Genomic DNA, 26,275 nt, shown 5'->3' on the forward strand with positions numbered 1-26,275 from the left:
GAACTAGGGAAAAGCTACAGAGCATGTCTGGATCCTCAAAGTATCTCAGAGGGATCTGGAACCCATATAAGAAGTTGAAGTCCTGAGAAAGTTTGAAAGGATCAGGGACCCACCTCAAAAGAAAAGACGAAGCAGAACAAATTGGACCCATACAAAAAGGAAGGAGGCAGAAGTAAAAATATAGGGGTGAGTGCCCATTTTTCAACAATTTGTAGAACTAAAGTCAAATTTGGCAGGAAAGTAAACCAAACTTGATGTTAAATATGTGAACTTAGCCTTTTGGTTATTATTTAGAAGCGCAGCTGAGAAGCAGTCAGGTCTGGCAGGAGAGTAAACCAGACGATGCAACATATCTGAAATTTGCTTTTGATGACAGTTTCTTGTGGAACCGAGCTACAGTGGATGAAAGGAAGACCACAGTCAAATCTGGCAGGAGAGTGAACCTGATTCGCTGTATGAGATTAGTTTTGTGAAAGTGCAACTATCTAAAACAAGAGGAGTTGCAAATCAAGTCTGGTCGGAGAGTGGACCAGACTTGATAAGACTTCTGCGATGTGAAATAAGCAGAGAAGGTATTCCGCCACAACCCCCCCCCCCATCCCCCCCCCCCCCAACTCCCTCTCCACCTACACCCCTCGAAAACTTGAGAACAAGTTACTTTCTTACCTGGTAAGGTACTTTCGATGGAATGTCCCTCCAACGTATAATACATCTATGACAATCACCACAGCTGTGCTGCTTCGGAAATGTTTTCGGCATCGGAGTCCTACATCGATACGCTGTCCCTCAAGGGCCTCCGTTGAGAGCCAACGTCACTGGATGTAGGACGCACGACGCCCGTAGCCTCAGTTGTAGTATTTTCCCAGAATGCGTGGCACCAATCTTCTGCCAGTATGACTACAGAAAGCCTTGCAGAAACGTAAGCTGCAATCGCATAAGAAATTCTGTAGAGGGGCAGGCTGGGAGGGTGCGAAGTGGAATACTTTGGAGGAACATCCCATCGAAAGAACGTTACCAGGTAAGAAAGTAACTTGTTCTTCGAAGGGATTGTGTCCTCCGACGTATTCCACATCTATCACAGACTCCCCAAGCAGTACCAATGTATGGAAGTGGGAAAATAATTTACAATTTTAAAATGGCCAATCAAATTGCAGAATAGAGGACCGCCTTGCCAAAGGCCAAATCTTGCCCATGGATAGAATCCAGGGAGTAGTGTTTTACAAAAGTATGGACAGAGGCCCATGTGGCTGCTTCACAAAAGTTACGAATGGGAACACCCCTTTGCAGAGCAGTCAAGGCAGCCACAACCCTAGTAGAATGGGCCTGTAAGCCTACCAGAGGATCCTTACCCGCCAAACGGTAACATTCAGAGATTGTCGAGATAATCCATCTGGACCAGGTCTGCTTAGTAACAGCTTGACCCACACGCCTTCCAGAGCATCCTAAAAAGTGCTGATCATCCACTCTGACCCAGGACATGCGTAAGATGTAGAAACCTAAAGCTCTCCTAGGATCCAACCTATGGAGCCTCTCCTCTTCCTTAGCAGGATGCGGAGGAGGATAGAACGCTGGAAGAATTACCTTCTGGCTCAAATGAAATTCCGACACAACCTTCGGAAGAAAAGAAAGACAAACCCTAAGGACAACCCTGTCCTTATGGAACACCGTGAAAGGTGGCTTGGCGGATAGTGCCTGCAACTCACTCACTCTGCGAGTGAAAGTAACCGCAATTTAAAATACAGTCTTAAATGACAACAGTCTCAATGGACAAGAATGTAAGGGCTCAAACGGAGCTTCCATCAGGAACTTTAAAACTAAGTTCAAATCCCAACCGGGCACCTGGAAAGGTGACAGTGGAAACACATTAGTTAGCCCTTTCAGAAACTGAGAAATCAAAGGAATCTTAAAATAAGAACACTCCTCAGACGAGCACCGCCAGGTAACCCTTAATGGTACCCACTTGCAGGCCCTTGTGGGCTAACGAAAGCAAAAAAGACAGAACCACAGGAATGGCACATGAAAAAGGATCCACATTCTTTACCCTGCACCCAGTGCTACAGATAAGATTTTGAGGCAGGAGTATTTTACTCCCTATTTTTAAACTTTGAGAGTAAATGTGATTTTAAGAGAGTAAAAAGTATGCGACATCCAGCGGTGTGTGCAAAAACTCTATGGAAATCATTACCATAATGCAGAAAGCTGCCTAGAGACCGAAAAGCAGGTTTCTCACAATTAACAGATAAAGCACATGGTGCAGTAGCACCAACACCCTCTCACAAATGGAACAGATGAGCACAGTGCTCCTGATAAGATTTTGAAGTGAGTATTGTACTCCCTATTTTTTAATTTGGGAGTAACATGATTTTTTAGTAAGTAAAAACGGAGGTCCAATACACAATGGGGAGTATTTATTGAGTAAAAATGTTTTAACTGGAAAACGGAAATGTTTTTTTTTTTTAAATAATTCTATTTCACCTAGTTATTCATACTCATTACAAGATACATGTTTACTTCTTCCAATTAGGCAGTAATAATAGTTTCTTCCTGTGGTACTACATACACGACTGGTCCAAAGATATCCATGGAGCCATGCGGGTGAAAGCAGGGGCACAAGGTTCTACGTGTCTTGTTTCCCAATTTTTGTTGTGAGTATTCTTACTCCCCGTTTACATTTTTTGGGGGTATTTGCCTATTTTGAAGGAGTAATAGTGGCGATACACCCCTTATGTGTAGGTCTGGTTGCACCCCAGTATGCCAGTAGTTGCTTCTATATGCACAGACCTGTGATACATGCAGTATTTACCCCTGTAGGAACACACCTGTAATGACTTTGCCGCAACCTGCCAGTATTTGCTCGTCCAAGCACGTGATGGCTTTGACCAAAAAATGCAATATAATAAAACGCGTGACGAATTTGGCAAAGAATTCCAGAATTTGTCCAAGAAGTACCTCACTTGTCAAAACATTGCCCAATGCTGCAGTATTTACATCACGCAAAAGTACTTATCTGCCCCCATCACACACACTTACTTCACCCCCACATGCACACCATGTACATACTGGCACTGGCTCTGTCAGCTCCCCCTACAGTTGCCCAAGCATACTAGTGGCTACTGTGGATAATGCAAAAAAAGACAACAGATAAAGCAAAAAAGCCTTCAGATGTTAAAGAAGGATTAACATGTTGCAATACATAGAATAGCATAAAAACAAGAGACATTGTAAGCAACTCAACAACACTGGGTGTGCCACTCGCTGTGAGAGAATCATTCATTACTGATGCAAGTGTTTAAGCTTTGGGTAGGGCACCAAACTGAGTATAGTGATATCCAGATCAGCACACAGGGGCGATACCAGAGTGGACGGGCATGTGTAGAATCAGATTATAGACTAAGCAGGGAAGGTGAAAGGCAAATTTGTGAGTGGAGAAAAGATCAATGGATCGCAGAGGGAAGGTGAGATGTGGGAGGAAGAAGGGCGAATTGCAGAAATTAGCCTATTTCAGAAAATGATTGGATTGTAAGGGGCTAGCAGCGAGAGGGGAGGTGCAGGTAAGAGACAGATGAAGGGCAAAGAAAGGCACAGATATTACAGATATATCTGCAGCTATTTGAAAAGGCAGTCTGCAGCTTGCATGGGGTTCATGCAGCGGCAGAGAACGCCTGGTTCGTTTTTCAGGAATATTTAATATCAGACGCCATTATTTTTAATGCGCTTTGATAGTTTTCCGGTTAAGTAAATATTGAAAGGGGAAAAAGTCGCTTGAACATATTGCTTTGCTGCACTCGGAAAGTAATGCACATAAAAGGCTGTTTAAAAGCGACACCCTTTAATTTTGACTATAAGAACACACCTGTGCTCATTCTGAAAATATGAAATCCCCAAAACACACACAATTTAAAACATGTAACTCTGCTTGTGTTTCAGGCAGCATTCTGATGTTGGGGCCTTGAATGCAATGCTAAAAATAAACTAACAAATTCAAAACAAACTCTTCAAATAGTAGGCAATCAAGAAGAAAAAAAGCACACTAAACACATACATTTGGGTCTCCAGCACACAAAGCAGAGACCACAGAAAGACAAAAAGGTGGCCTGATTTACAAAGCACTTTACAATGGGAACCATTGAAAAACACGTTGTATGATAACCATACAACCAGGCACAAAGAATTGCTCCTAATGTTTCAGACGGGGGAGGGAGTGGTGCGAGAATGTGTGCAGTTTAAAGCCTAGTTAGCATCAAACGCAATGTCACGTTAAAAGGGGTAAATGCTGTTAATAGGGCTGGCAAATATAATGTGTCTGGAATTAACTAAGTGTGAATATATGTGTCTCCGTATTTATGAAACTAATCTGCCTCTCGTCGGTCTTGGAGACAAGCTCCTGATTTTACTTGACATTGATATACACATGATCGATAGAATAGGGGTGGTGCCTTCATTTCATTTGTGGGGTGCACTGTGGCTCCCCTGCGTGACATGGGGCCGGGTCAGGCCGTCCCCTTCCCCTCAGGCACTTTGTTATTCAGACTTGCTGCTGTTGTAAATATGTAATTACCAACAGGAAGAGGCACCCATAACAATTCTAAGCAAGCTGGGCTGGAGTGTTATGTAGCCTGCAGAGGCATCTATTGGAAAAAATAGGAAGTTTTTTTTAATGAATAAATACTGTGAAAACTTTGCGTAATCTTGTACGCAGTTTAAAATGAAACTTTACGTATTTGCTATAATTTCATGCGCAAAAAGGCAAATGTGCACCTTATCTGGAGGGCTGCCTGCACAAGTCGCAGAACTTTCTCCAATGGTACAGGGACTTTGTTGCGGGCCTTCTGACTGAAAGCAACACCTCCATCACATCTTCAGGGAGGTCCCAATCCTTATACCTCAACCTTTCAGAAGCCAAGCATGAAGGTTGAGAGACTTGACCTCTGGATGGAGAACCTGACCCCCTTCCTGCCGGAGCAGATCGTCTCGGTAGGGAAGACGGCGTGGAGGGCAGATGGACAAGTCAAGAAGGTCCGGGTACCACGTTCTCCAGGCTCATGCCGGAGCAATGAGGATCATCTGGGAAACGAACCTCCGTAACCTCTGCAGCACTTGCGGATTGACGGGGACTGGAGGAAACGCTTACAGCAGTGGGAAGGACCACTCCACTACGAACGCGTGCCCTAAGGCTCCTCTTGGAGGAAATTCCAGCAAGCATTATCTTTCGCACTTCCGGTTGATACTGGTGGCGAAGAGATCCACTTGTGGGATCCCCCACAGGGCGAAGATCTCCAGGAGAATCTCCTGAGCCAGCTCCCACTCGTGAGAGACCGTGCACTGCCTGCTCAGAGCGTCTGCCTCCTCGTTTTTGTCTCCGGCCAGATGAACTGCCGAGATAAAAATTTCCTGCTGGATGGCCCAGAACCAGAGCTGCATCGCCTCTCTGCACAGAGGGAGAGACCCTGCCCTCCCCCTTTTTGTTGAGGTAGTGCATGGCCACTGTGTTGTCCGTCAGAATCAGGACATTCATTCCCCCGCACGGACAGCGGAAAAGCCTTCAGGGCTAGCCTGATGGCCCTCATCTCCAACAGATTGATATGGAGTCTGGACTCCGACGGAGACCAACGACCACTGTCAACTCGTTGGCAACGAGCTCCCCATCCCGCGAGGGATGTGCCCGTCACCTCCGGCCAGGGTAGTCAAAATGGAGCTCCCTTCATCAGATTGCCTTCGACGGCCGACCACAGAAGATCCTGGGTGACCGAGGGTGGCACCTGAATGGGATTCGACATCCTGCCGGAGGACTGCGACCAATGCATCTTGAGAGCCCACTGCAGAGATCTCAACCGGAGCCTGGCCTCTGGCACCAGGAGAATGCAGGATGCCATGAGGCCGAGCAACCTCAAGAACGGAGACTCTGGGCATGTTGAAACTTTCGCACCATCTGCAGAATGTGATGAGCCCTCACCTAGGGAGGAAAACACTTCCCCAGGGATGTGTCGAGCACTGCTCCGATGTACTGGAGCCGCTGGGTTGGCGTCAAGTGGGACTTCTTTAAGTTGAGGGAGAAGCCCAGCCTGTGAAGGGAGTGGCAGGTGACTGACAGATGAACCAGGACTTGCTCGGGAGAGCGCACCCTGATCAACCAATGTCCAGGTAGGGGTAGACGTGAATCCCCCCTTTCCTGAGATAAGCTGCCACCACCATCATCATCATCATGAGTTTGGTGAAAACCCTCGGGTGGAGGTCAATCCGAACGGCAGGACACGAAACTGAAAGTGCGAGTTGCCAACCGCGAACCTCAGGTACTTCTTGTGCTTAGGATGAATCGGCACATGAAAGTAAGCGTCCTTGAAGTCGAGAGACACCAACCAGTCCTGAAGTTGAAGGGCCTGGAGGACTTGAGAGAGAGTAACCATCTTGAACTTGTCCTTCCTGAGGAGCTTGTTCAAACCACGCAAGTCCATGATGGGTCTCAATCCCCTTCTTTTTTCAGGATCAAAAAATAAGGGGAATACCATCCCTTGTTCCTCTCCGCTACAGGTACCAGTTCTAAGGCGCCTTTCTGCAGCAGGGATTTGATTTCCTGCGCAAGGAGCGGATCCGGACTCTTCAAAGAGATTCCCCGGTGGATTGTCGTGAGGCCTCTGCCGGAAAGGAAGACCGTAGCCGTGGGCTATAATCTCCAGAACCCACACATCTGAAGTAATGGCACGCCATTCTACAAGATGCTGCGCCAGCCTTCCCCCAACCGGCGAACCATGGGACATGGCCTCTTGACTGAGCTTAAGCGGCAGCGGCAGTGCCTGAGGGCAAAGAGGCAACTGCTCGAGCGGCCTTGGCACCTCGAGTATCTGGTTTTCCACCTCTGCTACTCCTATGTTGGCCCCTTTGACTTGCAGCTCCCCATAATCTACCAAAAGGTAGAGTAGTATCGAAAGGAACCTCCCCTCCATTGCTGTCCCCTAGGACAAAAAAACGGCGGAGGTTGGCGGACTGCAGCGCTCAACGACTATGCTGCAGCCTTCGAGGTCTGCAACCTCAAGGCTCTCGTCAGCCTTGCTGCCAAAAAGATTGTCACCATCAAAGGGCATGTTGAGAAGCCGGGCCTGCACATCAGGAGCAAACCCAGACTTCTGCAACCACGCAAATCTGAGCATCACGGTGCTCGCCGCCATAGACTGGCTGACACAGTCTGCCACGTCCAGACCCGAACGGATTCACACATGGCATCCTTGCCATCCTGTACAAGGGTAAGAAAGCCATCCCGTTCCTCCCCTTCAGGAATATGTTCAGCTGCCAATGAAACAATTCCACAGAGTTTGAGTGAAACGTGCTAAGGCACACACGGAGTTGGCTACTTTCAAAGCCATACCCCCTGAAGAAAAGACTTTCTTTGCCCAACCGTCAAAACATTTGTCGTCCCCATCAGGAGGGATGGCAGGGTACGACGTCTGTTTTGCTGGGGCCATAGCCGCCTGCACCACCAAACTCTCCGGAGTAGGGTGCATGGACAAGTAGCCAGGGGCGCCACTGGCTGGGCGGTACTTTTTCAGCAACGTCTTACCCACTGGTGGGGGACTCTCCGGAGCAGTCTAAGCCGCTGCCACCCTTCTTTGCAAGGCCTTATGGAATGGCAGTACCGGGTCAGTTGGTGGACCTTGGTTCAAGATATTGGTCAGGTCATCCTGCAGAAAATCCACTGGTGGTGCAGACCACCCCAAGTACTCAGTCACCCTCAACATTAGCCGCCGGTACGAAGACTCGGCGTGAGTGCCAGGCTCAGGCCTACCAAACTCAACCTCCGGAGAGGTGTCAAGACCACTGGCGTCATGCAAAGACTGACGCAGGTCTTCCATCTGGCTATGACCAAATAACAGTTCATCAGGAACCAAGCCTTCATCAGACCCTTCATCCACCTCCGAAATATAAACAAGAGGCTGGAATAAATCCCTGGATGAGGGCACAGAAAAAGGGACAAACATTTTTCGACTTGGCCAGAGCCTTCCTCAGGGTTTCCATCGGTCTCCGGAGTACCTCCGATAAAGCATCCCCGAAAGGCGAGGAGGGCGTCGACAGAATCGGCGTCAAGCGTGGCGCCAATGGCTCCGACACAAGCCTCGAGGGCAGTGCCCCGAGCGTGTCCTTCAACGGCCTCGGCGCTGATGGCTTCCTCGGAGGCGGAGCCTCGAGAGAGTCCCTCGACAGACATGGCACCGATGGCGTTGACGTCTTCTACAAAGATCTCACAGGCTCCGACGGGCTCGAGGGCGTCGAGGACCGGGACCTGGAGCGGGCATGGCTAGAGCGATCCACCTTGTCCGATCGGGACCTCGAAGGCTCCCGATGATCGCGCCGACCACCTGTCATGATGCCTACCCCCGGGCATCCGGATCAAGCCCATCAGCCCCGGGAGCAGGCATCCAGACATTTACAAAAACCCCAGCAGCCCGAGCTAGGGGCTGTCTGGGTTCAGTCCTGGCGCCGTAGGCACCAGGCTCATAATAAAAATCAGTCCTGGCGCCATAGGCGCCAGGCTCATAGACATTACTTACCTCATGCAGACCATGCTGCAAATAAATCCAAGCCAACGTGAGGCATGGATGGGACTATTTTACTACAGGGACTATTTTTTACTCGGGTGTGGTCCTGGGGAACTTCTTTCCTGGGACTACTTTGGAGGCTATTTAAACCACACCCGAACAGCAGCACATGCTTCGTGTTATTCTGCATCCAGCAGCGTGACTCTCACCGTGCCTGCCGCCAGCATCCAGTCTTCTGCCACGCCCGCGTGCCTGCAGCCAGCATCCAGTCTTCTGCCACGCCCGCCTCGAATCCGGAGCTCCTAGAATAAAGAGGAAGAAAAGCACAAGGTTAGAAAACGAACTTATTTCAAATTCTTCACCTGATTCCGGATCCATTTCATCTCCCGACCTGAAAAGTACATCAGTCCTGCACGTGTCGCTTCGCCAGCTCCAGCACGGCGCCATACTCACCAGTTCTCACAGCATCTTTCAATCCGGCACGGTCTCCATCATTTCCTCGCCGTACTATGGCACCTAGGGGCACAATAATAACAAGGTGAGCCAAGGGAATCAACAAATACCTCTTACCACCATAGACTTACCTGATTAACCACCGGCGGTCTTATTCTCCATATCTTCATATGCCGCATCTGTAAAGAGGGAGAAAAACAACACGTTAACGCATGTAATAGTTACCGGACAGCGTTGGGTAACACAGACTCTTACCTGAACGCCAGCAGCAACTCAGTTGCAACTTAAGGAAGGAAGGGGACAAGAGTGAACATCGGGCACATTGAACTCTTTGAACTTGATACTTGCCAATCCCGCCTGGGACTTCAGAGTCAATGCTTACCGGACCTCTCCCAACACCTTCAAACCAGTCAAGTAACTGGTATCTACGCGACCCCTTCAAGACACGCAGGATGGAGAGCTCATCTTTTACAAACATAAGGTGAGGTTACTAAGGGGATATCGGAGGCGATTAGTGGGGGAGAGCGAGAACAGTTGGGAGGCCATCACTAAAACCCACAGGTGGCTAATCCCTGTCTCCACTTGCAGGAAAATACTTCTTCGGGTCCAGCAGACAAGACAAGGCGGGCCAGTCCTGACAGTCATCTCTGCACTACGCATCACGTTGACGGAGACCTCAGCTGTCCGGGTCCGATCGACACCCCTGTGGGGTCCAGGTGAGTGTAACACCACCCGAGTCCGTAGGTGTGCGAGCTGTGGCCCTAGCATATTCTCTGCCAGCTTCTTTCGAAGGCACGGATGGAACGGACCCCTACGATTGATCAATCGCCATCATCTGAGTACGAAATGCATCCCATTCGGGAGAAGAGTGCTTGTTGGGACAAGCAACGCGCCGACGGGCGGAGTCCCCAGACGAGGACAGCAACCGGTGATGGTGCTTTCATGAGTGCCTCGAAGAGGCAGAGGAATGGCGGGAACCACTCCGGGACCGAGACCCCCTGGACTTACGCCGATGACATGGAGAGTCGCCTCGAATCGTCGGTCGAAAGCCCAGCGGATTTCGACTTTCGGGACTTGGAAACCCTAAGGACAGAAAGCTTCTTCTTCCGCTCCCGCAAGGCCTTCGAGGTTAACGACTGGCAATCGTCACAGGCATCCATGGCGTGGTCCTCACCGAGGCACCAGAGGCAGGCGTTGTGCAGGTCCGTAAGCGACATCTTGGAACCGCAGTCCCGACACTTCATGAATCCCGGCCGCGGGGTAGAAGAAGACGAAGACATATCACCTTCATAAACAAACAAGTTCGAAGAACCAATAGAATAACTCAGAAGAACCAAGGTGCAGCGCGATCTCTGAAGCGAACACGTTCGCGGAAAAAAACGGAACTGAGGATACGGTCATCGTGCGTCCTACTTATAACATCCGGTGACGTCGGCTCAACGGAGGCCCTCGAGGACAGCGTATCGACGTCACCGACGCAGGATGCCGAAAAATGTTCTGAAGCAGGACAGCTGTGATTACCCGTCATAGATGTGGAATACGTCGGAGGAACCAATCCCTTCGAAATATACACCTGGCGCTGTCCACACACACAGTGGGGTTCTTACGAGAGTTCTGTAGTCCTCAAGTGAAATACTGTAGTGGATAGACGGCAACATGAGCCAATCACAACCCTATAGAGACCAGTAAGCTTTACAAGCCAGGATGGTAGCCAAAAGGGTTAGCACAAGGAAATGGAGGTCCCCGCTATGCCTAATGTAAATCCCAGGGAATGGATCTGTGTATGTATCTGTAGTAAGTTTATAGAACGCAAGGTTTGTCCCAGAAACATGCAAAGATTTGAGGGTGGTGAGAGAATTCACCTCTGAAGGCCAAAATGGTACTGGTGCAATGTCCATAGGTGGATTAAGAATGACTGACTGTAAAAGTAATCTGGTTTGTACTTTATACTGATGCTTGAAAATTTGAATTTACACTAATCCACTTTTTGAAGAGGTTTAACATTTTGCCACAAGGTTTTCCCAATGCCACCATGATTAATAGATCCTTTCTGGTAGAACAAGTCAATGTAACAAATCAAAGGTGTTTGTCATTTCTGCCTCAAGTGTGAGCCACCGCCTCTGGGACTAGGCAGTACAGCAAAAGAGAGTGAAAGAAATCTTGGAGCGGGTAGACGAGCAAGAAATCCTGCAAAGGGGGAGAGAGAATCCCTGGAGCGATAAGCAGAATGAAGTCATGTAGCGGGAAGAAGAGCAAGAAACCCCAAAGTGGCGAGAGAGACGGACAAGCCATGGTGAGGGGAAAGAACTAAGGAACCCCAGACTGAGGAGTGGGACTGAGGACTGTAAACATAGGCAAGGGCCAATGGTAAAGAGACTGGGGTGGGTGTTCTGAAACCAGCAGCAACCACTTTTCCATGTAACAAAGCCCAAAAGTATGTTTGGAATTTTTATATTTTTTCTTTTTTGAAGAGTAGGGAGAAAATGTACGTTCAAATAGGACTTCTGGGCACAGGACTTAATTTATGTTATGACATCTTTACATCCGGACAAGAACACTGCTTTTTAGTACATACTTAGGGAAAGATTAGGTCAGACGAGAATAAAGTTTATAAAAGTCATACCTCCTTGTCTGTCTCCTGACTCCAACTATCACACAAAGGAAAGGAAAAATATACTGCCACAAGTTCAAAGTTTGAAAATGCAGCCAGTAATACAGTATTATCAAACCATATGAACACCTATCGGATCTATGTAGAATATCACCTATACACACGAAGATATGCACTTATGAAAAAACATTGATTTCAAAGTAAAATCAAATACATTGACCACAAACACTTGAACAAAATGAAAGGTTAGAATTATGCGACTACTTTTCCACATTAAACATTCTTTTGTGGTGGAAAGTATTTGTTCAACACAAAAAACTCAAATGTGCAATTTACCATGGGATTTCTTGTCCAACTGTTGCTGCTCCTCTTCCGTTGGTTCCTCTGGTAACCTTTGGTCTACAGACACTGTGCTTGTTACAGAAGCCCCACTACCAGAGCGTACTCTTCTGAAATTATAATGAATCGTTAAATATATTTAAATATGTTTTAGATCATTTACAATGGGTGTTCATCATTTAAATCAAACACCAAAGAGAAAGTATACTAGATCAAACTTGGTTTAGTGACAAAAGACTGGAATTTCCATTTACCCACAGACAATATTTCATTGGAAGGTTTAATTTTAACAGGCATGCTGATTCCCAAGCAGAGCTGAAGCCAGTATCATTATAAAGAGAAGCAGAAATGGAAACATGCTCCTTCAACCAGGTGCAGGAGGTCCACTTGAAATATTCAGCTAACAGCAGTACCTCCACTGCCAGTTAAAGTACAATGATGATACTCCAAATTTTGATGCGTTTTATAGTCATATCACATTTTAGAGGGAAATTTTCAGCTTTAGAACACCTTGTGTACAATGTTAAATTGTTTCCTGGCGTCTGACCTACATTATACAATGTATTTACCAAGCCCCTCTGATATTGGACACTCTGGGTGTCACCTACATGAACTACGCAGATGACACCCAGATCCTGATCCTCATCACTGGAGACTATACGACTGACTCAAAAGCACTTAATGATGTATATACAGTAATTCAAGCCTGGGTGGCGCATCATGGGCTCTGCCTGAACGAGGATTAGACTGAGTTACTTATCCTGGAATCACAGACCAGATTAAATAAACTGGACGCAGAATTCCAATCGTTCTTCATTGATGGGATCATCATCAAGGTGTCTAACGATACCAAAAGCCTTCGGTATCTATCTAGATGCTACCCTATCACTTCATCGACAAACTAACGCAGTGGTTTCTGCAGCAACTTACACATGCAAGCTGATAACCGCTTGTAGACCCTTTCTTACAACCAATAACTGCATCATCCTGGCTAGAACACTCATATTGTCAAAACATGACTATTGTAATGCTCTCTACCTAGGGACTAGCCAAAGAAACATCCACAAACTTCAGGTTACTCAAAATAATGCTATCAGGGCTGATCTTAACTTTCCCAGGAGACTACATATCTCACACACTAGAAGGAGCCTTCACTGGCTGCCGGTTGCCCACAGAATCTCATTGAAAAAGCTAGAAGAACAAGTTACTTTCTTACCTGGTAACTTTCTTTCGATGGAATGGTCCGACGACGTATTCCATATCTGACATGTAATCACCACAGCTGTGCTGCTTCAGAAACTTTTTCGGCGTCTGCGTCCTGCGTCGATGACGTCGATGCGCCGTCAAGGACCTCCTCCGACGTCCGACGTCATCCGATGTGATAAGTAAGACGCACGACGCCCGTAGCCTCAGTTGTAGTTTTTTCCCCCAGAACGTGTGACATTAGTCAACTGCCAGTCAGACACAAAGCCTTGCGGAACGTATGCTGCAATCGCAAAAGAAATTCTGCAGCGGGGAAGGCAGGGCGGGAGCGATATGGAATACTTCGTCGGACCATCCCATCGAAAGAACGTTACCAGGTAAGAAAGTACCTTGTTCTTCGAGGGGATTGGGTCCTCCGACGTATTCCATATCTATGACAGACTCCCAAAGCAGTACCAGAGCAAGGAGGAGGGAAAGAATTTAGAATCAAAATTTAGAATAGCCAATCAAATCGCAGAGCAAAGGACCGCCTTGCCAAAGGCCAGATCCTGTCCCCAGATGGAATCTAGGGAATAGTGACGTACAAATGTATGTACTGAAGCCCAGGTGGCTGCATCACAGATGTTGCGAATAGGAACACCCCTCTGCAGGGCAGTAGATGCAGCCACACCCCTGGTAGAATGGGCTCGCAAGCCAGCCGGTGGGTCCTTACCCGCCAAGCGGTAACACTCCGAGATGGCCAAAATAATCCAGCGAGACAAAGTCTGTTTCGTCACAGCTTGCCCCAAACGCTTTCCAGCGTAACCAATAAAGAGTTGATCGTCCACTCTGACCCTGGACATGCGTGAAACATAAAAGCTTAAAGCTCTCCTAGGATCAAGCCTATGGAGCCTCTCCTCTTCCTTACCAGAATGCGGAGGAGAATAGAATGCCGGAAGAACAACCTTCTGGGCCAAATGAAATTCCGACACTACCTTCGGAAGAAAAGAAGGACTAACTCTAAGGACAACCCTGTCCTTGTGAAATACAGTGAAGGGTGGCTTAACTGAAAGTGCCGTAACTCACTCACTCTGCGAGCAGAAGTAACCGCAACTAAAAACACAGTTTTCAGAGTTAACAGCCTCAAAGGGCAAGAATGTAAAGGCTCAAACGGAGCACCCATAAGAAACAGAACAAGGTTTAAATCCCAACCGGGCACCAGGAAAGGTGACGGAGGGAACACATTAGTGAGCCCTTTCAGAAACTGTGAAATTAAAGGGATTTTAAAGTAAGAACACTCTTCAGACGAGCGCTTAAAGACGGACAGCGCCGCCAGGTAACCTTTAATGGTACCCACTTGCAAGCCCGTGTGGGCCAAAGAAAATAAAAAGGACAGAACCATGGGGATGTCACATGCAAAAGGATCCACATTCTGAACTCTGCACCAGTCGCAGAACTTACGCCAACGGTACAGAGACTTTGTTGCTGGCCTTCGGGCCGAAAGCAACACCTCCATCACGTCCTCAGGGAGGTCCCAATCCTTATACCTCAACCTTTCAGAAGCCAAGCATGAAGGTTGAGGGATCCGACCTCTGGATGGAGAACCTGACCCCCCTCCCGTGAGAGCAGATCGTCTCGGTAGGGAAGACGACGCGGAGGGCAGATGGACAAGTCGAGAAGGTCCGGGTACCACGTCCTCCGAGCCCACGCCGGAGCAATGAGGATCATCAGGAAACCGAACTTCCGTAACCTCCGCAGCACTTGCGGGATGACGGGGACTGGAAGAAACGCGTACAGCAGCGGGAACGACCACTCCACCACGAACGCGTCTCCTAAGGCTCCTTTTGGAGGAAATTCCCACGAGCAGAACCTTTCTCACTTCCGGTTGACACTGGAGGCGAAGAGATCCACTTGAGGGCTCCCCCAAAGGGCGAAGACCTCCAGGAGAATCTCCTGAGCCAACTCCCACTCGTGAGAGATCGTGCTCTGCCTGCTCAGAGCGTCCGCCGTCACGTTTTCGTCTCCGGCCAGATGAACTGCCGAGATCGAAACTTCCTGCTGGATGGCCCAGAACTCGAGCTGCATCGCCTCCCTGCACAGAGGAAGTGACCCTGCCCCCCCCTTTTTGTTGAGGTAGTGCATGGCCACTGTGTTGTCCGTCAGGATCAGGACACTCTTTCCTCGGACAGTCGGCAGAAAAGCCTTCAGGGCTAGCCTGACGGCCCTCAGCTCCAACAGATTGATATGGAGTCTGGACTCCGACGGAGACCAACGACCGCTGACTGTCAGCCCGTTGGCATGAGCTCCCCAACCCGTGAGGGATGCATCCGTCACGATCGTCACCTCCGGCCAGGGAAGCCAAAATGGAGCCCCCTTCATCAAGTTGCCTACGACGGCCCACCACAGAAGGTCCCGGGCGACCGAGGGAGGCACATGGACCGGGTCCGACATCCTGCCGGAGGACTGCGACCATTGCGTCTTGAGCGCCCACTGCAAAGATCTCATCCGCAGGCGAGCCTCTGGCACCAGAAGAATGCAGGATGCCATGAGGCCGAGCAACCTCAAGAACTCCAACGCTGGGAGCGTCTGGGCATGCTGAAACTTGTGCACCATCTGCTAAATGTGAAGAGCCCTCAACTGGGGAGGAAAACACTGCCCCAGGGAAGTGTCGAGCACTGCTCCGATGTACTGGAGCCGCTGTGCTGGCGTCAAATGGGACTTCTTTAAATTGAGGGAGAAGCCCAGCCTGTGAAGGGAGTGGCAGGTGACGGACAGATGATCCAGGACTTGCTCGGGAGAGCTCCCCCTGATCAACAATCGTCCAGGTAGGGGTAGACGTGAATCCCCCTTGCCTGAGATGCGCTGCCACCACCACCATGAGCTTGGTGAAAACCCTCGGGGCGGAGGTCAATCCGAACGGCAGGACCCGAAACTGAAAGTGCGAGTCGCCAACCGCGAACCTCAGGTACTTCTTGTGCTGGGGATGGATCGGCACATGGAAGTAAGCATCCTTGAGGTCGAGTGACACCAACCAGTCCTGAAGCTGAAGGGCCTGGAGGACTTGAGAGAGAGTAACCATCTTGAACTTGTCCTTCCTGAGGAGTTTGTTCAAACCGTGCAAGTCCATGATGGGTCTCAATCCCCCGTCTTTCTTCGAAATCAAAAAATAAGGGGAATACCATCCCTTGTTCCTCTCCGCTACAGGCACCAGTTCTATGGCGCCTTTCTCCAGCAGGGCTTGAATTTCCTGCGCAAGGAGCGGATCCGGACTCTGCAAAGAGAGGTTCCCCGGTGGATTGTCGCAAGGCCTGTGCCGAAAGGGAAGACAGTAGCCGTGGGCTATGATCTCCAGAACCCACACATCTGAAGTAATGGCATGCCACTCTACAAGATGCTGCGCCAGCCTTCCCCCAACCGGCGAACCATGGGACATGGCCTCATGACTGAGAGGGAGCGGCCGCGGCGTTACCTGAGGGCAAAGAGGCAACTGCCCGAGTGGCCTTGGCACCACGGGTACCCTGTCGTCCACCTCTGGTACCCCTGCGTTGGCCTCTTTGACTGCCAGCTCCTCTCGCTTTACTGAAGGACGAGTAATAGCGAAAGGAACCACCCCTCCACTGCTGTCCCCTAGGACGAAAAGGTGGAGGCTGGCGAACTGCAGCGCCCAACGACTTCGCTGCAGCTTTCGAGGTCTGCAACCTCTCAAGGCTCTCGTCAGCCTTGCTGCCAAAAAGGTGTTCACCGTCAAAGGGCATGTTGAGGAGCCGAGACTGCACATCAGGAGCAGACCCCGACTTCCGCAACCACGCAAACCTGCGTATCACGGTGCTCGCCGCCATGGACCTACTGACGCATTCAGCTAAGTCCAAACCCGACTGAACGGACTCACACATGGCATCCTTACCATCCTGGACCATAGCAAGGAAACCATCCCGTTCGTCCCCTTCGGGAATATGTTCAGCCGCTAACGCAACACAGTTCCACAGAGTGTGTGTGAAACGAGACAAGGCACAAATGGAGTTGGCCGCCTGAAGCGCCATACCACCAGAAGAAAACACTTTCTTCGCCCAGACATCAAAATGTTTGTCGTTCCTATCAGGAGGGATGGTAGGGTACGACGCCTGCTTTGCCGGGGCCGTGGCCGCCTGCACCACCAAACTCTCCGGAGTGGAGTGCCTGGTCAAGTAGCAGGGGTCGCTACTGGCTGGACGGTATTTTCGCGACAAGGATCTGCCCACCGCCGGGAGACTCTCTGGAGCAGTCCAAGCCGCCGCCACCCTTCTCTGTAAAGCCATATGGAACGGCAGTACCGGATCAGTTGGGGGACCAACATCAAGGATGTCCGTCAGATCATCCTGCACAAACTCCCCTGGGGGAGCAGACCATCCCAAGTACTCAGAAACCCTAGCCATAAGGCGCCGGTACGAGGAATCGGCATGAGAGCCAGGCTCAGGCCTACAAAACTCCACCTCCGGAGAGGTGTCCAGTCCACTGGCATCATGCAGTGACTGTCTCAAATCGTCAAACTGACTATGGCCCGAGACAATTTCATCTGGAACCCGACTAGGAACCAGGCCATCAGAATCCTCATCCGCCTCTGAAATATAGTCCAGGTGGCGAAAAGGCACCCGAGAGTGCTTGCTCTTAACCAGAGCCTTCCTCGGGGGTTCTCCCGTGCCACGGGGTACCTCCGACACGAAAGGCGTCGAGCGAATCGGCGCCGGCGCCGAGAGGATCGGCGTCGACGTCGAGGAAATAGACGTCGACGTCAGATGCAGCGCGCCTCCAGCATCGGCGGCGTCGACACAGCCCTCGAGGCCGGAGCCCTGAGCGTGTCCCTCGACGAATTGAGCATCGACGGCTTCGACGACTTCCTCGGAGCCGGAGCCTCGAGAAAGCCTGTCGACGCCCTCGACGCCTCAGACGTCGATGTCTTCCTCGAAGACCTCACAGGTGCACACGGTCTCGAACGCGTCGAGGACCGGGACCTGGAACGGGTACGTCGAGAACGAGTCCCCCTGTCCGAACAGGACCTCTCCCGTGACTCGTGCCGACCACTCTTGCAAGCGGTGTCTCTCGACCTCTCACGACCGACCCCACTCGGGGGCGCGGACGGCTTAGTACCCTGCGACTCAAGAATCGCCAGCATTTTCTTCCCGAAGGAAGCCCATTCCTCTGGCGTTGCACGGCAGGTGGGGTAAGCGACGTGCCGGGCAGAGTCCTCCGAAGAGGACCTGGAAGACGACCGGTGTCGGCGCTTCCGAGAATGCCTCGAAGAGGCTGAGGAGTGGCGAGACCGACTCCTAGAAGGAGACCCACGAGACTTCCGACGATGACGCGGAGAGTCACCCCTCGAATCATCCGTCGAAAGCCCCGCAGACTTCGACTTCCTGGGCTTGGACACCCGACCTACCGACAACTTCTTCTTACGTTCGCGTAAAGCTTTGGACGTGAGCGACTGGCAGTCGATACAGTCATCCGTGTCGTGGGCCTCCCCGAGGCACCAGAGGCAGGCGTCGTGCGAGTCCGTCACCGAAATCTTGGACCCACACTCCCTGCACTTCTTGAAACCCGGACGCGGGGACGAAGTAGAAGACATCTTCACACGAAGGATATTCACAAAACGAACAGGTTCGAAGAACCGAGAAGAACAGAACTCCAAAGAGTCGAGGCTTGAACCGAGAATCACGAAGCAACACGTTCGCGGAAAAAACGGAACTGAGGCTACGGGCGTTGTGCGTCCTACTTATCACATCGGATGACGTCGGACGAGGTCCTCGACGACGGCGCATCGACGTCATCGACGCAGACGCCGAAAAAAGTTTCCGAAGCAGCACAGCTGTGGTGATTACATGTCATAGATATGGAATACGTCGGAGGACCCAATCCCCTCGAAATCACCCACAAGTGCCAAGCTAACCTTGCCCCTGAATACTTTTCCAACTGCTTTACTATACATACTGACCTACGCCCACTGAGATCTACTCTTACTCACTGTCCATTCCTAGATTTAAAAACTACAAACAGCAGGAGGTGCAAGCATACCGGTCCTCGAGCCAAACTTTGGAACACTGTCCCTAGCCCACTAAGAGGAGCCGTCCTTCTCTGCCATCAAACACAAAGCAAAAAATTGCTCTTTGAGCAGGATCTAGTAGCATCCCGATCATAATGCTAGTCTATGATTTGTATATATGCCCATTTGTATTTTTGGAACCTGCACTTTATAACTTTTGTACCAGCTAATATCTAACATTTGTACTGTTTTGTGTAACCTTGCAAGAAGTGCGCCCAGATGCCTCTGGGCAAGGCGCGCAATAAATATAAATAAACTAAACATGAAGCAACCCAATTTACTAACATCCGCATCGACTTGAAAATTAAACATTTGTTCTATGAAAAAACTCATAGGAATTGGACGTCTGACAAAAGCATCAATTAATTTGCAGCTAGACTTCATTGCAATACTGATTTATATAAACTTACTGGAGAACAGATGAGCAAGCTTGCAAAATTAAAGACACTTAATATGCAAATCCCTTTCATCTGAATAAGTGGAATTGAAAGAAACATTCCTAGAATATCTGATAAGAGAGAGAAACTGGAGCACTTGCCAAACCGTCTTTTCGAAATTAGGTACTCGTTGCGCTGACTGGGTTGACTAGCTACCTTACCTGGTCAATTCATAAACATGAGTGAGTTTCAATTGGTGTGGACGGGAAGGCGCATGCCTTCATGTCGTTCCATTGTATCTGGAATGCGTCACCCAGGGAGCATTTCCTATTGTCTAGGGAGGCAAATAGATCCACCTGGGGATGCCCCATCTGAGGAAGATCTTGTTCAGTACCAGGTCATCCAATTGCCACTTGTAATTGTCCGCCCCCAGTCTGCTGAGCCTGTCCGCCTCCAGGTTGGATTCCCCCGGGAGGTGGACAGCCCTGAGGTTGATGTTCTCCAGAGCCCAGTCCCACATGCTGACTGCTACGTTGCAAAGCAGAGGGAATCTGGTACCCCCTGCTTGTTGAAATAGTACATGGTGGAGTGGTCTGTCCGGGTGAGAACTGTCTTGCCCTCGTTAAGAGGGAGAAAGGCCTTGAGAGCCAGCCATATGGCCATCAATTCTAGCCAATTGATGTGGGACTCCGGCTCCTGCCAGGTCCAGATCCATGGACGCTGTGGTTGTCCAGGGTGAATCCCCAGCCCTCTTGGGAGGAGTCCATAGTAACTGTGACCTGAGGGGCTGGCTGCCGGAAGGGCTTGCCCTGCCGTAGATTGTAGTCCACGGACCACCAGAGGAGGTCCGAGTGGAGAAAGGGAGGAATGTTGACTGGCTCCAGTTGGGAGCCCTTCTCCCGATTCCATGAAGCTGCGAAGTGCAGCTGTAATAATCTCATCCTGAGACTTGTGTGGGATACGGCCAACAGGACCACTGCCATAAGACCCAACATGGTGTTGGTACCACCAGGCTGAGGTCACTGGGCTGGAGGGGGAAGTGAACTGTGGCTTATCTGATGGCTGCAATCTTGTCCTCCGAGGGAAAGACTCTCACAGAGCTTGTGTCCCAGATGAGGCCCAAGAAGGTCAGGCTCTTAGTGGGCTGCAGCTGAGACTTCTTGAGATAGGTAGTGAACACCAGGTCATGGACCGTGTTAATCAGTGCAGCAGCAGTATGGTGAAGCGCTTCAGGAGAGGTGGCCTGGACGAGCCAGTCATCCAGGTATGGGTAGATGTGGTGGCCCTGAGATGGGCTGCCGCTGCATTCATTACACTGATTAATACCCAGGGTGCCGAGTTGAGGCCAAAGGGTAGCACCTTGTATTGGAAATGGCAGCCCATGGACCTGAAGCGCAGTAAGAAAAATGCACCTGGCAAATCGGGACAAGTAGATAAGCGTCCTTCAGGTGCAGGGAGCACATCCAGTCTTCCCAGTCCAGTGTTTCCGCAATAAAAGCTGGCGTAACCATCTTGATTTTTTGCAGAGGGAGGGAGAGATCGAAGGTGGAAAGGTCCAACTCCTCTCAGGCCAGCCTGGTCCTTCTGTATGGCGAAATTCCTGGAATAAAAGCCCAACCCTCGCAGGGAGGCTGGGACTTCTTCCACTGCCAGGCTCTCGACGAGCAACCCGATCTACACCAGCAGAGTTGTTGTCCCAATCTGTGGGAGAGGAGGAGAGGAAGGTACCAGTAGGCGGTACCCCGTGGAGACTAGGGAGAGAATCCAGGGGTCCAGAAATTCTGGTGCCGAAATTGCACTGAAAGGCAAGCCTGCCCCCCACCGGAGACACATGGACCTGAAGGGGCGTGTCATGCCTTCTTTCCCTGTGAGACTGTTGCGGAGGAGGGGGATTGGAGAAAAAAACAAAAAAAAAAACTTTGCCCCCCCTTTTGTCGTTTCCTCCGGTGCTGCCGCAGAATGGTCAGGTTGCCTGGACCTCTGTTCTTGGAAGCCCCGGAACCCGCCAAACGCCAGCCCCTTGTCGGAGCGTTGCTTCGACTGGGTGTAAGCCCTTGAGCGGGGCCTTCGTAAGAATAGATAAAGACTTTGCGGTTTGTGAGCAATTCTTTTTATTTAATTCCTCATCCGTGGTGGAGTGGAAGAGGTCACTACCCTCGAAATGAAGGTCCAATATGCGTTTCTGGACATCGGGATTAAACTTAGTAGCCTGGAGCCAGCCCATCTGTTAGAGAGGCTTACAAGTCTCATGCATTTAGAGTTGTTACAAGTATATAGTTACCAAGAGTATTTGTCATATATAGTTATCAGGAGTGCTTGTTGCCAAGTGCATCATGAAGCAGTCTAGCTCATGCAGTCAGTGTTCTACTTGTACATAGTTATCAAGAGTATTGTTAAGTGCATCAAAGCAAGACGACACAGAGCAACATAGGTTTGATTCCCCGGGTCCGCGCTTAGAAACCTCTGGGTATTAAGCGTGTTATAAATAACATATACCACAACATTTAGGCAACAAGGATTTGGCAGTGGTGTAACGGCCCCCGGCAGCGCGGAGCAGCCCCGGAGCGATCCAAGATGGTGAGCGGAGAAGACTAAAGCTAAACAGATGTTTTCTGTACGTGTCAGAGGTGCACAGAAAGGCACAGCCCCGGTACAGTGCCCCTCTAGGCCTGATGTGGCCGCTGAATGCAGCGAGAGCCCACGGCCTGACGGAGCTGGTTGGACTGATCGGGCGGCAAGGAGTAAAACCGGCAAGCGGTCCGAAGAGGAAATGGGGCTTTCCAAGTACCAAAAGCCCAGCATCACCTCAGTGGTTGCCATACTGATGTGGACACAGCTGAGAGGAGCACAAGAGACTGTTGCCACAGTGACCGACCAAACACGACGCAACGCTCACACTGGTCGCTAGAAAAGAGGCCCCTACCACGTATGATTGCGTGGCGGCCATCTTTGAAGGTGGTTGTCATGGTTTACATATGGACTGGGAACGAAGTAGGTGATCTACTTGGGTGAGTGGACCCCGTACTTACAACCACGATCTGCACAACATCGAAACGACTTTCATGGTTTTCAGCATTCACAGACCATATGCTGCCTTTATGTTGGTGAGAGGGTTATCCAAGCTCCGTGATTCGCATAGGTTGGACAATGCATATTTTAGGCACAACTTACTTGTTTATGAGGAATTAGTTTGCTGATGTGGAATTACTTATTTGGAGTTGCACAAATGACAGTAATATGAACTGCTCATAGTACATTTGTATCTTTTAACTGGAGTCAAGGCAACATTCATAGCACTTCCAAGGGAAGTATCCACAAGACAAGGGCACAAGGTTAATAGGTTGTTACAGTGTGAGAGTCAGTGTCAGTGCCAATAGATTCGAATAGCCAACGTTCTGGCACCAGTGTTTTTTTCTGCCTACTCCAGTAGAGGCCAGAGTGCGATGGTCAGATTGGAAGGAGGGCTTCACAAAATATGTGCTGGCTATATTCGGATCAAATTTTTTTAAATCAGAGAAAAGATGCTTTGTTGTTTCACTGTTTGGGTCCTGCAGGTCAGGATATCTTGAAGAAACTGCCTGAACCAATTGGTTTAGAAGGAGCAGGTGCATAGGAGATCAAGCTTCACAAACACTTTCAGGTGGAAGAGAATATTATTCTTGAAAGGTACAGGTTTGCCACCAGGGAGCAGAAAGCTGGTGAAAGCATAGATGAGTTTATAACATCACTGAGCAGTTTGGCAGTGAAATGTAGATGTACCCATTGTCAGGATGAACATCTAAGAAACTAGCCTATGATAAAGTGTAACATTGACAAGATCAGTCAAGAAATGTGGAGGGAACGCAATCCCACTTTGGAGAGGGCTATAGAGATTGCAAAGACAGTCGAGCATACAGAAAAGTGTATTAAAACCTCCAACTTGATATAGGTGGGTAAAATGGCTAGACTAACATGGAGGAAGGTGTGATTCACAAAATATCAAAGTCAACACAGAGGCAAACCATGGGTGGATTTTTTGGTGAAAAACCTGATGGAAGAATAAGGGAAACTTAATTAAAGTCCCAGCAGCAACAGGAATCTGGGTAGACAATGGGTTCCATCAAAGGATTTTAAAGGGTTGTCTGGGAAAAGATGCTACAGGTGTGGCAGTGGATCACATTTGGCATTTGACAATGAATGTTTAGCTAGTCATATGTTGTGAATGTGGCAGGAAGTGTCATGTTGCTCGATGTAGGAATTTTAGCTTTGGGGTGGACAAGCCCAAGAGGTCAGTGTAAGCAATGATGATGAGGAGTATGTGAATGCAGGGAGAGAGACTGAGTTTAGTGCATGCAGTGAGTGGGAAGGTGAAGAAGCCTAAACCATATGCTGCAATAACAATGGGTGTATTTCAGTGTCCATGTTGATCGATAGTGGTGCCGATTATATCCTGATTAGTGTACAAGTCTGGAAGGACAAATTTCATTGCTGTACTTTGTGGGAAGATGGGGTCAAGGCCAATGCATATGGTTATGTGCCAATAGAAATCATAGTATGTTTTGAAAGTGAACTTCAATTTAAAGGAAGAAAGGCAACGCCTAACATATGTGACGAACAAAGGGGGAGAGATCCTGTCATGGAGTGATCAGGTGAAATTCAAAATGAGATTGGATGCCAGTCATCCAGCTGAAGTTTTAGCAGTGAGTAAAGACGAAACTAAGGAGAATTGCATGCAAGTTGAAGGAGATGTTCAACAAATGTTCAGTGACAAACATGGACGTTTAAAAGGGTTTGTTCATAAAATACAATTGAAAAAGGGGGCAGAACCAAAAATAGCAAAGATGCGTACAGTGCCGTTAGCACTGCGTAGAGAGGTGGACAGAGAATTAAAGAAAATGGAGAAGGAGGGTGTCATTGAGAAGGTGCAAACATCAGAATGGATCAGTCCATTGCCATTGTGAGAAAGTCGAATAGGTTGTGCATTGACTTGAGGCATTTGAATAGCATGGTGATTGCAGACAGATTCCCATTGCCGAGAACTGATGACTTGGTGGGTGTAGCTGGAGCAAGAGTATTTTCAATACTAGATCTTAAATCAGCATGTCATCAAATAGAATTACACAGAAATTCAAGAAATTTGACGGCATTTATCACTCCAACAGGCCTGGGAAGTGAAAGAGGAGAACTATGTTATCAAGATGATGTGCTGATGTGTGGGGGAAATTAACGTGAGCATGATGAACGTTTGAGAAGGGTGATGGACAGCAGGTTTGACAATTGCCAGAGAGAAGTGTACCTTCAAAGCTAATAAAGTGGGTACTAACGGCATGAAATTCCAGCTGAAGGTGTGAAGCCGAAAGAGGATGCAGTTGAAGCTATAAGGCATAAGGAGTCATCCAAGTGCAAGAGTGATGTATTATCTTTCTTAGGGTTGGAGTTTTATGGTAAGTTAGTCAAAGATTTGTCAGACAGAACTAGAAGCCTGAGGAAGCTTACCCGCAAAGGGGTTTTGTTTACTTGGGATGAGAATTGTGCAAGAGAATTCGGAGATGTCAAGCAGGCTGTGGCACTTGTGTTGGCGAGTTTTGTGGCGTCAAAGAGGACACTGATTTTTGTGGATGACAGCAACTATGGTTTCGGGGCTGTCCTGATGCAAGTGGATGGCTGAGAGCTGCACAAAGTGGCTTTTGCGTCAAGGACTTTGAAAGAGGTGGTGGAATGCAGGTATTCTGTAGTTGAGAAAGAAGCTTTGGCTTGTGTTTGGGGTGTAGAAAAATTTAAGGGATATCTATGGGGTTGAGAGTTCACCATTTGCACGGATCACAAACCTCTGTTCAGTATATTCTCCAAGGGTGGTCTAGAAGGTGTTTCCAGGCGCATCATAAAGTGGGCAAGTGCATTACAAGGATTGCAGTTCTCTATGGTGCATGTGCAGTTTAAGATCAAGGTTGACGCTGATGCCTTTTCTCGGTCGGTGGAGCAAGCAATGGAGGCAAAGGGATGTGCAGTACAGAAGGAAGATGTGGCGGAAATCTTTCAAGTGCACAGTAGTCTGAATAAGTCTGAATGGGATCGAGCTTGTTCAGAAGACACCCTGTATCAGAATGTGCTTGCGTTGGTCAGTGGTAATGACATCAAGGGGAAGGAAGTGAGAATGGAGATTTATGGTAAAGTGAGGGATGAGCTTTATGTTCAGGGTGACTATTTGTATAGAGGACATAAGTTAGTGGTCCCGAAGAGTATGCAGTGCTGTGGTGGAACTGGCCCAGGTTGGACATTTGGGTGTAGCAAGAACCAAAGGATTAGCAAGGGCCAATTTTTGGTGGCCTGGTATAGACCAAGACGTTGAAGAGCAAGTGAGGATGTGTCCCGAGTGTGTGGAAGGTGACAAGGGACTCGTTGTGAAAAAGGTTCCAATGGTGGTGAGGGAGAGTCCGGAGGCTCCCTGGCTTCGGATTTGTTAGGGCCCTTCAACATTAGAGGGTCAAAGGATGATGCTTACTTGATGGTGATCATGGATTTGTTGTCAAAGTGGCCTGAAGTATGTGTACTTAAGGAAATATCAAGCAGCAGCATAATACATTTTTGGGAAAATCCGTTTTGGACAGAGGGTTTGCCCAGGCAAGGTCTCTGACAATGGTTTGCAATTTGTGTCGAGGGAGTGCAGAGATTTTTTGGAGAAATATGGGTAAAGCAGATTACCACATTATTGTATCATCTCCAAGGAAATGGA

At 49.1% G+C, this 26,275-nt stretch overlaps 1 protein-coding gene across 4 annotated transcripts in view; it reads right to left on the bottom strand.

Annotated features, from left to right (window-relative positions):
• The window catches only part of ITSN1 (intersectin 1), a 3,188,156-nt gene that overhangs the window by 1,917,967 nt on the left and 1,243,914 nt on the right, over nucleotides 1-26,275 (bottom strand). For all 4 annotated transcript variants that reach the window (XM_069636218.1, XM_069636217.1, XM_069636220.1 and 1 more), the window contains exon 13: nucleotides 11,929-12,041. In XM_069636218.1, coding sequence (XP_069492319.1) covers nucleotides 11,929-12,041 — 113 coding nt within the window. The remainder of the gene's footprint in view (nucleotides 1-11,928; nucleotides 12,042-26,275) is intronic.

This window comes from Ambystoma mexicanum, chromosome 7p (assembly GCF_040938575.1).
Source record: "Ambystoma mexicanum isolate Mex_15411 chromosome 7p, UKY_AmexF1_1, whole genome shotgun sequence".
NCBI lineage: Eukaryota > Metazoa > Chordata > Amphibia > Caudata > Ambystomatidae > Ambystoma > Ambystoma mexicanum.